The sequence below is a fragment of the Gavia stellata genome, chromosome 7, assembly GCF_030936135.1.
Source record: "Gavia stellata isolate bGavSte3 chromosome 7, bGavSte3.hap2, whole genome shotgun sequence".
NCBI lineage: Eukaryota > Metazoa > Chordata > Aves > Gaviiformes > Gaviidae > Gavia > Gavia stellata.
Genome location: NC_082600.1, coordinates 39,672,435 through 39,686,826, shown reverse-complemented (window position 1 = coordinate 39,686,826; position 14,392 = coordinate 39,672,435). Strand labels below are relative to the sequence as shown.

The window sequence follows — 14,392 nt, the reverse complement described above, 5'->3', positions numbered from 1 at the left end:
ATGGAGAGGCTCCGGAAGCTGTGGAGGGGCCGCACGATGACCTTCGGGGTCCCCCTGTTGGTGAGCAGTGCGGGGGGGGGGGTGTGTGCACCGGCACCGGGGAGGAGGCGCGGCTTGGGGGCGGGCCGGTGCCACGCCGGGCCCCACCCCGGCGGCACCCCGTGGGGGCGAGCGGGCTGCGGGGATGCCGCGGTCGCGCCGCTGCCCGAGGGACGGCGGTCTGGCCCCGCCAGGGCACGGCCCGGGCCGTCTGCGCCTGCGGAGTCCTGCCCTGCGCTGGCGGGGCGGGGAGGCGGCGTGGGGCCGGCGCACCGCGGGGGGGGTCTCCGTTGGTGTCGAGGGGACAACGGCCGATGATTTTGTGGTGGCGGGGGCGGGGGGGGGGGGGGGCTATTTGTGTCAGCTGATGGACGGTGCTTCTGTCTGCCGCTCTTGCCCCGTAGGGGAGTGGTGTGTGCCCGGAGAGGAGGTGGAGGGGGGGCCTGAGCCGTGGCTCCCTCTGCCCGCAGGTTCGGCCGTGGCCTTGGAGGTGAGGGACAGGGTTGTAAAGCATGCTTTTAAAGATATTCCTAACCGAAAGGTGAGAGAAATGCATTTTGGCGTTTTTTCTTTAAAACACTGCTTACGTGTTTGTCTAACTTTCTTTAGCTTTTCATTGGATTTTAAACCGCAGTGGCAGTGTTGGTCTGATAGTTTGTACGTGTAAATAAATGGAAAGAATTTGAGTTAAATGAGTTGATAGGTTATAGTTACAGTTGTGCTCAAAGTGGTAGATGAAGCGTGTGTATTAGAATAGTTGAGGTTGAAACAACAAAGTCGGTACCGAGCCCGCGATCGGGACGGTTTTCCGAGATGAATAACTCAATAACAATTAGTTTGTTATTAAGCAGGCATTCTTTAATACAGCGCTGGGCAGCACTGGGGATTTGTCCACCACGAGTGCTCCAATGGGTTAGCAAAGCACCTCAGTTCATATACAGAAAAATCATACATATTCATCAGATTTCTAAAAAGGGCGGTCTTATGTGGATGAGTTCCCGGAATTCATTTGCATAGTCCAAGCATGCGCAGTAAAATTAGGGTTAGGGTCTTTTCACCCTCCGGTGGTCGTTCATAGTCTTCCTCACACTGTCCGCTAGTTGAACTTTGGGTTTCCGTTGTCCATACATGGTCATGGAATTGGCTCATCCATCCTTTGGCCTCGGAATGTTACAAAAGGGTCAGTTTGAACTAGTTCTTTGGCGCTTATCTTGACACAAACGTCTCGAGTCCCTGTTATCAATGATATACTCAGGAGGCATAACGAGCTACCTCAAGGCCCATTTGATCTTGCCAGGAAGGGAGTTACACGTCTTGAAACATCCTATTATCAACTCTGCTCAGCAAATAATTAAAACTATGCAAGTAAAGCTTTTATGTATCACAGTAGGGTCTCAGCCAGGGACCGTCAGTGATTTAACCCTTCATTCAAGGTTAGAAAAGGTCAATATAGTCAAAGGAATAAACCAAAACTATAAGATGGACAGCACAGTAGATTGCACTTGCCTATCCTAAGTACCTGTGAGCGTTAGAGGAAAAATTAAACAACTCAGATGCGCTTACAGATGAAAATTCAGGAAGGAAGAGAAAAGCAGCAGCCAGGACAGTGTGGTTTCTGTTTATGCAATTAATGTCTCATTTTCCATATATACTATTGGTTTAGAAAAAGTAAGCAAATTTCAAGTGAATAAAGAGCAGGGCAAAGGATAATTCCAACATTTTCATAACGTTACTAGAGACATTAGTGTCATCCTCCTCAAATATTCAGTAGCATGCCTCAGAAAAATGGGGTGGCCCAAAGAAGGACAGTGACACTTGTTAGAGTTAAAAAAGTTTAAGGCCATTTCTTTTGAAGTGATATTACAGAGGTTCTGGAGTAAGGACATTAGGTGAAAATATTAGTGCAACTGAATACGCTGAAGTATCTTTTATCAAAATATTGATGAAGACCTTTGTAAGAAATCAAAACAGATTTAAAAAACCCAAACAGACCAACAAACCAGTGTGATAATAACACCACTGTATGAATCATTTGCATCAGCAACTCCACTCCCTGCTATTGCAGACAACCTCTTCATATAGCACCTTTCATAAAGTGATCAAGCATAGTGTTACAGCTGTTTAGATATCCTGCTGCATGCTTGTATGCCTAAAAGTCTGTCCAGAACTTTGCTGCTTTCATGCTTAGACTGAATTTATTTTGCTTTCCAATTTTTCATGTCATTTTTTGAGTGCTCTGACATTATTCTTTGGTTTAATAACAGCTTTCTTAGATGTTTAACATTGAATATAGTTTTAGGTCACAGTCCTGTTGTTTATGTTTATTTGACATTTGCTACTTCTCTTTCAAAATGAGGGGAACCCAGGCAGTTTAGTACTCTCCAGCTCAATTTTAACTCCGTAAAAGGTTTGGGGAAAATATTACATGATTAAATTATAGATACTTAGAGGTGGTGACCTGGTGGAGAAAAAAGTCACCATTGCTTTTGAATAATAAATACATCAGATTTTATATTTGATAGGTTGACTGGTATAGTAGGTGAGGAGGTGCAACTGATACACAAGATCTTGACTTTGATAAAGCTTTCTACATTACCTTCCCCGTGAGAATTGTACTTCAGAGAAAGTATGGCAAAGATAAGCTGCTTATCGTCATTTGTGTTCTCAAAGGATTGAAAAAAGTACTACAAAATGTAGTTATCAGGTGCCTTCCAAGTTGAAGAGTATCTCAGGTAGGGTGGGTCCTGCAGAAATAATGCCGGCTGTAATATTGTGAAAAAACAGAAATGTCATTATAAGACACAGAAACTTGTCAAAAGTAGAGTAAAACATGGAATAGGACTCTTCCAGTCTCCTCAAAGTCCTCAGCTGAAGTAATTTTCCAGCTTTGTGGTGCCATTGTAGAGATGATGACGACAAACTGTAAAGTCTAGAGGAGCGCAACATAAAAGATACAGCAGATATTCCACCTTTAAGGAATGCTTGAAGGAATTGACTTAGTTTATTTTAGAAAAGTCTGAGAAGTTCTGTACGTCACATATTGAGAACAGTGATTGCTTTGCATAGCTTGGGAAAGAAGTACCAAAATAAATGAGCTTTAGATCAGATGTTAGGAAAATATTACTCTTTGTTAGGAAAGAACACTCGTGATACATACTTAGGGTTTTTAAGGAGAGGTTGAACAACCACCTGGCAGCAATGATGTAGATTATCTCAGTTCTGCTTCGGTGCTGGAGCTAGCTAGGACTTCAGCCTCCCAGGGCAAGGTAGACCTGTGGTTGTCCGTTTGGCCCTCCTAGTGTTTTTACATGATTTGCCATAGGTCATAGCAGAATTTTTTGAGGCTGGTTTCTTTGACTTTGTACTGCTTAATTTCATTCCATTTCTGTTACTGCAGAGCTCTTTCCTCCAGAGACAATATTATATAGAGAAATATTCTGTTATATTTCTTTCCAGGGTTTCATGTCTTCCTGCCTTAAAATTATTCTCCCCTGTGAATATTTCAGAATGTTTCTGTGTTGTTGCCCAAAGGCTTCCCAAGGAGTAAGAAAAAAGAAAAGTCACGCAATTCTTGTCAGTTCCCCAGCTGCCTATTGAACTCTGAAAGCATCTCTGAAGCTGAACAGAATTGTGCTAAAAGATCAATTACAGCAAAAAAGACACTGAATCTATGCACAGAATGAGAAGGAGCATGCCTTCGTAACCCTTTAAATTCTGCTGACTTTGTTGATAATACTGAAACCAAAGGTTTCTGTTAGATTCTTGCATCCTGTACATCAGTTTTTTCACCAGACAGGTACAGGACTTTATTTGTCAGTATTACTGGACTTTTCATCAGTACCATATTTGCTTTTTTTACAGGGGGGGAAAAAAATCAAACAGGTTTCATATCTTCCCTTCTTACACTGCATAGTTGAATGAAAAATCCCTGTGCCACTTTTTCTAAAGGCTCCAAGGTTAAAGAGATCATAATTCAAAGACAGATGAGTGTCTCATTATACACACTCATGCACAAATATATATTAAAAATATTTCTTACTTTTTAGTGTAAATTGTCTTGATCCTTTGTTCTTTTGGGCTTGGGGCTGTTTGAGTATTTCAGTGCAGAAGGAATTTTCTTGGTTGATCTCTAAGCCTCAAACTGACAACAGCTTTCAGAGTAAGACGTGTAAATCACAGTTTTCCATCATATTTTCTCAGAAGATGGGTGTTTCTTTGTGAGCACCGACAAGACTGTGGGGGGTAGGAATTAAACCTGCAGGAAACATTGCTTTATGAATGCTTCCTTTAACTCTGTAAACTTCACAGATAAGATATCTCTGCGTGGCATAAACTGCTAAGCATGCAGGAGAGAGTGATGTAACCTGGCATGGAATATCTTAACAGCTTGAGTGCTACAGGGTGAGTAGTCCTAAAGCATTCGTAAAGATGGTAACATCTGTGTAGGTGTTGGGATGACCTCCAGCAACCTTACAGATATATCTGTAAAATTTGCTGTTATGATGGAGGGCTGTGCCACCTCTGTGGTGACAATCTTCTTTGTCAGCTATATTGACATCTCCGTTTCCTATCATGATAATGGGAACTCTTTCCTTATCACATGAAGCTTAACTTACAAGTCTTCAGGATACTTGGTTCTGTTATAGAAGAAGAGCTTCAGTCACTGCTGCTTTATATTCCACAATCAATTCTACCTGACCAAAAGGGATGTGTCTATCCATGTCCTATTGTTGCCGTGACGCTTCTGTAAGATCTTGAGAGAACAAGGCTTTTTGGTATTACAGCTAGTGGATCCAATGTCATGCCTTTCTTATGAGACACTGAACACATAAGGTTACTTCTCTAGTGCAGTTAGAATGTTTGAAGATTGCTGGAAGTTATTTTTTCAGACAAGTATAAATGGTGATTCTAGGTCATTGAGGAAACATGTTTGGATTTCAAAATTGCATGGCAGTAACAGTTTTAAAACACGTTAAAAAACCCATTATTTCATACACTCATGCCACTTTCAAAAACTTGTGTTTGTGGTTCTCTCTCTGTCCGATTCTAGACAAGGATCTTTCGTACTCTCTAAGTTGCAAAATGAATGTATAGATGCAGTTCCAGTTCTGCTGTCAACATGTAACAAGGGAAAAAATAAATTCTGAGGATCTGAAGTGGCATCTTAGCAGATAGAAAATACAGTCTGTGGCTCATTTGGTGATTTTTATTGCACACCTGAAATAGGTATATTGCACTATATGTGTAGTACTGCAAGTTTCGAATTTGCAGTATGTTGCAGCATTCTCCATATCTATAACTGTAGATTTTGACTTCTCATTTTTCTGGTTTTTTTTTTCCTCATCCTGTAATGACTGTACTTTTACAAGTGCTTTGCTTCTCCTCCTGGATCTTGTCTTTGGTGTTTTACATGCTGTGCCTAGTGTTGCCAAAAGAGAAGACGGGGATAGCTTGGAACAGTGAAAGATTTTTCTGTGCATAAACATGTTTCTAAAATCTATTTCCATCAGTGTTTATGCACACAGACTATACTACAATGCCATCTACATTGCTGCCTTGAACAGTGCAAGTTTGCTTTGATAAACACTTCGTAAACAGACCCCAAGCATGCATGTCAAGTACAGGACAAGAAAAAAGGTCAGATCAGCAAGAGTCCCTAACAATGCTGCAGCAATGTGGTCAGTGCTTCCAGGCACCATTACAGAAGGTCAGTAGCATCTCAGGCCCTTGTTAATGAACCAGTTGTCTCTCAACCTTTTTGACAAACCAAACCAAACCAAAAAACCTTTCCCAGTCATCAGGACATGAAATTACATGTCTGTGGATTAGTTTTGTTCACTGGTGAGGTCAGGGACATCTGGAAGCCATGACTGATGCTCAGAAATGTTTTGCAGATATTGTGAAATGGTATTTTATTGTGCTGTGAGTCACTCAAAGTGAAAGTTTTAACAGGGTTAATGGGTAGGGAAGCTATGTTTTTATCATTTAAATAACTAAGTTTCCAAAGATTTCTTGAAATACAACATTCCTAATTAATTTCATAAAAAGCTGCTGAATTCTGAGTCCTGGGGTATGCTGAATACAAGGCACACTTTTTCCCATGGATTCTGGAGGATCTGCCCATAAAAGATGATGAACGCTGAGCAATGTGGAAAATTCTCAGGAATAATCATGTTTCTGAGATGTACTGTTGCCATCAGTCTCTATGTGTAGAAACTGTTATTACATTATCTTCTGATATTGTTTGAAAAGGGATTACTACAATCAGCATTTTTCACTTTAACATATGTCAGTGTTATTGTTAACATCATTCACATTATCGCCTTGAACAATTCATAATATTGAATTGCAGGACTTTTATTAATATCTGTTACTTCATGTAACTTTACAATGACATTTGGCAAATGCAGAACAGTTGATTTGAATGTTAATATGCTTTTGAGAGATGAATAGAAGTTAACATTTACCCATGAGAAGAGAATTCTGACTTCTAATATTTGTAGATAAATTGTGATTGCCTGGAAAAGTCACAAGTATTGCATTTGTAGCCTAGAAAAGCAATAAATGCAAAACTGTTTTTAGAATTTTAAAATGGTTGCTCCAAATCAGTGAATCACAGAGTGTTGCTTTTATGCTTCAATGACTTGTATTATAAATATTGGGTCTCTAAGCTTACGATGAGATGTGTCTTCGACTTCTGCTGCGCTTTTGCTTTGCATCTCCTGTTCATCTGTGCGTGTTTGAATCCACAGCAGAGTGTGGAGACAAAACCACCCCCTGGAACTGGTTGTGCCAGAGTGGAAGCCAGTGTGTTCAAGCTGAATGGGCTTCTGTGGACTTGTTTGTGCTGTCTGAATTAGCTGACTTCCATCTTTCAGTTGACTGTCAGGCCTTAAAATTTCTGAGCTCATCTTTTGAATCAACACCTTAAACTTTTCTTTTGATTCTTAATCTTTGAGTACTGTTTTCCAGATAAATGTTAGACAAACAAATAGGCACTCTTCAGTATTCCAGACTTGCCCTCTGTTTCATTTTAAAACATAAAGAGTGTATTTGCATTGTTTAATGCTGTTAGAATGGACTAATCCGGCACTCAGGGGAACTGAGGTTCAGTGTTGAGCCTCAGAACAGGAACATAAGTACAGACTTGCCTGTTTTCAGCTTCGTGTGTTTTGTCCTGCTCTAAGTCTCTACCTTCCTCAAGGGGTGGCGAAGGTAAAGATGTACTCTATAGTACGTTTAATCTTTATCCCCTGTCCAGTGTTGTCAGTAGGGAAGTATTACTTGACTAGTAGTGGTTTCTTTTGATGTTCTTTAATGCAGGTTTCAGCTTATTGCTGTTTTGAGCTGGGGCTAATACATCACAAGAACACCACGTAGCGGTGAGATGTAAACAGTTTCTCATTGTAGTGTACTTTGGCTAGATTTGAACCTGTGAGTAATGGGAATGATAATTTTAATAAGGAATCAGAATTTTGGCTTTTAGAAGCTTATGAAGAAAGAGAAGGTGGTGTTCAGAAACTGCAGCTTGACCACCAGGGCAGACTTGATTTTCAAACAGCTGCAGCTGCTGAATGAAATTCCCTTGTCATCTCACCAGCCCAAGCAATGTGTGTAATGCAAAATGACAACGCTGTGGCTGAAAATGCCCTTTTTCACTAATGCTTATGTGGAGGAACATATGGGTTTCTGTCTCTTCTGCATTGTTCTCAGATTGGTTTCTATTAAATGCATTTTCTGTGCTTTCCAACCTGTTATGAAATGGACATTTTAATAAACAAAGGTTTTGTTTTATTCCTAAGATACTGAATAGTAGCATTGAAAGGATATGGACAGTTTTTGTTGTACTCTGGCCTGTAGCCATTCATATTTGCAATCTTTAAAATCATTGCTTTGAACATACTCTATACTGAGCCAATTAACCTGATACCTTGGGTGAAGTTTAATATTCTGCCCAGAGTACTACATGCTGTGAAAACCACACCGTTCTGCTTTATCAGTCAGTTACGACTGACTCCAGTTCATACCAGCAGCTGTCCCAGGTTGCCAGCATGGCATCCAGGCAGTCATCTACTGGCGTATTTCATCCATTTTTGAATGTAATGTAGTTCAGTCTTTCTACAATTTGTGAATTCTGGTATTAGTATTAAGTCAGTGCATTCTCTTACTTTGTCATGCTTTTGAATGAAATAACTACTAAGGGATGCATAGTTTTGATTTCTGTTTTCCCCCAAAGGAGGCCTCTCATCTGAACTACAAATGATTTCCATTTGTTGCAGACAAGAAGAAAAGGTAGACCCTCTTCTGCTCCCATGGAGGGTGGGGAGAGGATTTAGTAAGTTTCTGAGAAGAAACTTCTGCACTGTTTTTCTCACTTCTCGGCAGTCTCAGCGTTAGAACCAAGTGCTGGAATGGGTGTGGGAAATAAACTCTTGAGAGTTAGAGCTGGCAGAGGGGGGCGCTTCAGGTTAAGATGACTTGCCTGGGTCTTTTCTGGGACTGGCAGTTTGCCCTTTGCTATTTTATTTAGGGAACAAATAAGAGACTTCGGTCTTCTGGGCTGTCAAATTGCCATCTTTCACCAGTCCTGCACTGCACATACGGCAGTTCTTTAAAAAGGAAACCCCAAAACCCTTTTACTGTGATCACTGCAAACTAAAACAAAATCATTCACATGACTGTTCTAGTTTTGTAGCTCCTGATGAATAGCTGGAGGGTTTTGCAGCAGCAGTCTTGAAGAAGAGGTTAGAAAATTATCATGTTCCTTCTCCAGTGTTATGTATCATAACATTTTCTACCACTGCATAATCTGTTTGGTTAATTTAGGGATTTCTGACAAATGTCATTTTGTAATCTGGCTTTCACAGTTGGCACTACAGCAGGAATGGCTTTCTCTAACAACAGGGACGCCTGTAATACAGCAAATTGCTGGTGCTGCCAGAGAAATACTTTCTTGTTATTTTGTTAACGCAAGGAACTGAAGATGGCTGGTTTAGATTATGCAGGAAACTAAAAAAGTAGGGATCTGCTCTAAGTCCCAAGTTCTTCTGCTGGTATGAGTCCTTAGTGAGCATCTCACTGTAGTTGGTGACAAATACAAGTATTTCCCATCCTGAGCTGCATTTCAAGGGCTGGAAGGAGGATCCGGGGAACTACAGGCCTGTCAGCCTGACTTTGGTGCTGGGGGAGATTATGGCACAGATCATCTTGAGTGCCATCACATGGCATGTACAGGACAACCAGGCGATCAGGCCCAGTCAGCACGGGTTTATGAAAGGCAGGTCAAGCTTGATCAACCTGATCTCCTTCTATGTCAAAGTGACCTGCTTAGTGGACAAGGGAAAGGCTGTGGATGTTGTCCACCTAGACTTTAGTAAAGCCTTTGACACTGTTTCCCACAGCATTCTCCTGGAGAAACTGGCTGCTCATGGCTTGGACCAGTGCACGCTTCCCTGAGTAAAACACTGGCTGGATGGCCGGGCCAAAGGGTTGCGATGAATGGAGTGAAATCCAGTTGGTGGCTGGTCACAAGTGGTGTTCCCCGGGGCTCGGTACTGGGGCAGGTCTTGTTTAATATCTTTATCAATGATCTATACAAGGGCATTGAGCGCTCCCTCGGTAAGTTTGCAGATGACACCACGTTAGGCGGGTGTGTTGATCTGCTGGAGGGTAGGAAGGCTCTGCAGAGGGATCTGGACAGGCTGGATTGATGGGCTGAGGCCAACTGTATGAGGTTCAACAAGGCCAAGTGCCGGGTCCTGCACTTTGGTCACAACAACCCCATGCAACGCTACAGGCTTGGGGACGAGTGGCTGGAAAGCTGCCCCGCAGAAAAGGACCTGGGGGTGTTGATTGACAGCCGGCTGAATATGAGCCAGCAGTGTGCCCAGGTGGCCAAGAAGGCCAACAGCATCCTGGCTTGTATCAGAAATAGCGTGGCCATCAGGAGTAGGGAGGTGATCGTGCCCCTGTACTCGGTGCTGGTGAGGCCGCACCTCAAATACTGTGTTCAGTTTTGGGCCCCTCACCACAAGAAGGACATTGAGGTGCTGGAGCATGTCCAGAGAAGGGCAACAAAGCTGGTGAGGGGTCTGGAGCACAAGTCTGATGAGGAGCGGCTGAGGGAACTGGGGTTGTTCAGTCTGCAGAAGAGGAGGCTGAGGGGAGACCTCATCGCTCTCTACAATTACCTGAAAGGAGGTTGCAGAGAGGTGGGTGTTGGTCTCTTCTCCCAAGTGACTAGTGACAGGACTAGAGGAAATGGCCTCAAGTTGTGTCAGGGGAGGTTTAGATTGCATATTAGGAGAAATTTCTTCACTGCAAGGGTTGTCAGCCATTGGAACAGGCTGCCCAGGGAGGTGGTTGAGTCACCATCCCTGGAGGTATTTAATAGACTTAGGGACATGGTTTAGTGGTGGACTTGATGATCTTAAAGGTCTTTTCCAACCTAAACGATTCTATGATTCTGTGATTCAAAGGATCAGTCTGATGCTATCCATAACTGATTGCATAACATACTTCCCAGTGAAGAAGTGAACAAATAGAATTTTTAAAAGAATGTTATTAAAGAGAATTTTCTGTCATTTTTTTACATAAAACATTTATTGAGGTTGCTGAGTGTATGTGACAGATGGTGCTCTTATGTCACATCCTATCTTTCATTTTGTTTTGCAACATGCAAGTCTTCCATGCATGCATAATAACATTACAACATTGTAGGGGTTTTCTGTGTACTCACTGAAATATAAAGGAATAATCCAATGTGAGGTCTTTAATGGGAGGGTTGTGCTAGCAGTGCTGTTAAGCTGTTTGCTTTGGTGTTAAGTGCTGGCTAAGTAGTATGTTTTATGATTTTTGCCTTCTTAAGGTAAACTTCAGGTGTAAAGGAAAAAGTGAGAAGTTATTACCGTTTCATCAATCTGCTGAATGCATTCAAGTAACTACACAGACGATGTTTACTGCATAATAATGTTTTTTTGCTCCACATTCTGAAGCGTATAAAATGAATAGTCCCCTCTACAATGAAAGAGTGCAGGTATATTTGAACTTTCGAACTTGAGTACCCTTCAGGTGCCAATGCCTTAACATTATAAAATGTCAGTTAAGTATCTGTATTATTCTAAAATTGGAATGAAGAAAAATATATCTTAATTTTCATTATAGTGGGCATTACTTTTCCCCTTTCAGTTAACTGGAGAGTGAACTTGAGCCTGACTTCATTAAAATATTGCCAGCCTAACTTTTATTTATATGGCATCCTGAATAGCTTCTACTGTCTTTTATGTCTGGACTAGTAGATCGAACATACCAGACTTTGCTGTTGCCCTTGGCTTACGTTGACCAAATTCATCCATTGTAGTGCTTTTTAACTGAAGAGTGTTTTGCAAGGAATGTAGAGATTATCTCTATTTTACAAATTAGGACGCTAGAAATGTATGTGAGAGATAAAGAATCTCCAAGCCAACAAGCTGATAATGTTGCTGGAATTTTTAACTTGAGTCTTGTCCCACTTCTAATTATTTTGACTGGTGACTTGATGCTTTGTTGTTGTCTGTATGTATGCATTCTTCCCTTTAAATACAGTTAAGTTAAGTGAAGGTAGTGAGGACTTCTTCCCTCATAATGCAAAAAAGAGAAAGGAAGCACTTAAACCAAGACTAATATTTTGACTCAATGCATTGTCAGTCACTGAGTCCTTTACTACCTTTAATGCTATTATAGTTGCATAAATTCATTTATACCTTCTTTTATTGGCTTTTGAACACAGTTTTCAAGAATCTAATTGACTGAATAGCTGTCCATTGCTGCTCTGGCTTGTGTAGATCAAGGCAATTCATGCTCAGGGTTGTCAGCTAACTGTATTGACATTCTGTGGGTTGATTAAATAAGTGCCGAATATGACTGATTCTGGTCTGGTTTTGCAGTGAAGTTTTAGACATCACATTTGGTTCTTTAGAACATCTGTCAAGTAAAATTGTAAACGTTATTTATGTTTTTGTGTGCGTTCTGTGCTTTTGAAAATTATTTAATCTTAATCCTAACCTTCCAACATTACACTGTGTAATATTTCAGTGGCATTTGTAATTTCTTACAGCATCAGTGTGCTTTGACTCAGCCTAACTGATGTTTCATCGTAAGATAAATCAACCTTGAAACTTTCAGCATTATGTGCTACCATATCTTCAGCTGACAAATCTTCTGCTTTGTTTGAATAAATCTGGAATATTTTTCAGGTTCTTTTTAACTATTTTGAATGCTTTATTTTCTGTTTCCTGTTATTCTTTCTTACCAAAATACTGACACATGAGGAAGACTTTTTTTTTTCCCCTTTATATGAATACCTTTTTTTCTGTTGTGTATTTTGATGAATCAATATTTGCAAGAGCATCATTAATTCCTTGAACAGTTAAGATACAAGTATGGTGCCATCCAATTTTTGGTGGGTCAAATTTCTAGTCACTGAAAGTTAACTTGCTACCACATGATGATTTTCTGATTGGCTTTCTGAAATCAGTTCTGTGGCCTAGCAGCTGGATGTTTCTTATCACAAAATTTTGGTCTATTTGTTTCTAATTACAGCTAGATTCTTAGGCTTATTGAAACGGCCAGGCCAGAAAGACTGTGGAGCCTATAACTCCTGGCTATAGGTGAAGGGTTCCCCGTTCTGTGAACAGAGCGTGTTGGTTCCTGGGTACCAGTCTGTAACGTACCAGCATCTAAGTGTGTGTGGGGAGTGTGTTCACATGGTTGTGAGTAGTTTTAGCTGCTTGATGGGAAATCGCATAGTCCTGTAATTTTGAGGAGGAATAAATGTAGAAGGCTTTTTTTTGTTGATTAAATTTAAATTGAATGAATATGGCTTTGTGGCCGCAGTGACCTGAACTTCAGATGGCATACTTTTTGGAAAGAACGTATGTTTTGACTACCTGTGCAGCATAATTATAACAATTCTTGGACACAGGCCATCGCTGCAAACCTAATATGTAGCAAGAAATCAGCCAGCATTGTGTAGAAAACATTTACCAGTGCAGCAACAGCCTGTAATGAAGGACTGTAACAGCAGTGTGGTGTGATAAAATAGGGTGGTGTTGGGTTTGGTTTGGTTTGGTTTTTTTTTTTTCACTCAGGTCTTTAGAGCTTGCTCATGCTCCCACCTTCCTTAGATGTGCATCTCTAGATGTGGAGCCTTTTGGCCTCCTGTGCATCTGCCTTAACAGAGAACAGCAGACAGAGTCTGTCAGGTCAGAGCAGGAGCAAGAGGCCTGATTCTTCCAAGAGTAGCTAGATTCCTACGCTAATTTTCATGTCCTTAATGGTGTTTGTTAACAATACGTGATCTTTTGGTTGGTCGGTCTGTTTTTAATGGTAAAAATACATAGGTAGTTTTTTTATATCCCCTTGTCATAAGAAAGAATAATTTAATGATTTCTTAATGTAGATATGAAGGGGTTTTCCCCCCCATTTCCCCCTTTATTATTCTTGTTCATAAGCTTCACAGGTGTGGAGGGAATTGCAAGACAACTAAGGCAGCGGTAATAAAAGTGCAGATGTGCTGGATATGATTTCTTAGCCTGTGTGATAATGTATCATTGACCCACAGCTCCAATCAGCTGCTCTGTTGAGAAGCTTAATTAGATCTCTTGCCCACAGACATCAGAGTAAGTCAATGTGGCATTGTTACTTCTCCAGAGAGTTTGAAAATGATTAGAATAAATCCTGTGGTGGTGAGGTGAAGGTTCCTTTGCTGCAGTTATGTCAGGAAGCCATATGGGGAGGGAAAAGAAGGGGTAAGAGGAGAGCAAGTCCCTAGAAAATGTGAGTCATGAAGCAGCTGTCTTTGTATGAGGGAGGAAATTTGTGAAATCCAGGCCCAGAGAGTGGAAGAAGGCTCTGACTTTACATATACTCCCGCTTCTTCCTATACATATCTTCCAATTGATTATTTTCTTCAGTTCCTGGTGTTTCTGTTGGAAGAATAGTAGGGTTCCTTGGTAAATGAATTGGGTCAGTATGCAAAGTGTTCTTTTTCATAGTAGGCCTAACATGTCTGTTTTCATTTTTCAGCTGTATCTTGTTGGAGGATCTTTTGGACTCCGTGAATTTGCTCAAATAAGATATGATGTCCACAAACTCCATGGCAAGGTAGTTGAAATGGTTTTCTTTACTTTTCATTCATTTTGCATATGTGCTCTCTTCTAAAGGGTTGCCAAGACAAGCAAATTATTAGTAATAGGGATTTGTCGTTCACCACGGGGCTCTGGGCTACAGCTGAGGCTCTTAGGCAGTGAGTAGTGTAGGTAACAATAAAGGGGCTGACATGATGATGAATTCTTTTACCATCTGTGAAATGGAT

General features: G+C 41.1%; 1 protein-coding gene across 1 annotated transcript in view; it reads left to right on the top strand.

The window, feature by feature from the left end:
- LOC104255936 (cytochrome c oxidase assembly protein COX16 homolog, mitochondrial) overlaps positions 1–14,392 on the top strand; it is a 51,414-nt gene continuing 37,022 nt past the window's right edge. The window contains exons 1-2 of the mRNA XM_059819263.1: positions 1–60; positions 14,104–14,181. Coding sequence (XP_059675246.1) covers positions 1–60; positions 14,104–14,181 — 138 coding nt within the window. The remainder of the gene's footprint in view (positions 61–14,103; positions 14,182–14,392) is intronic.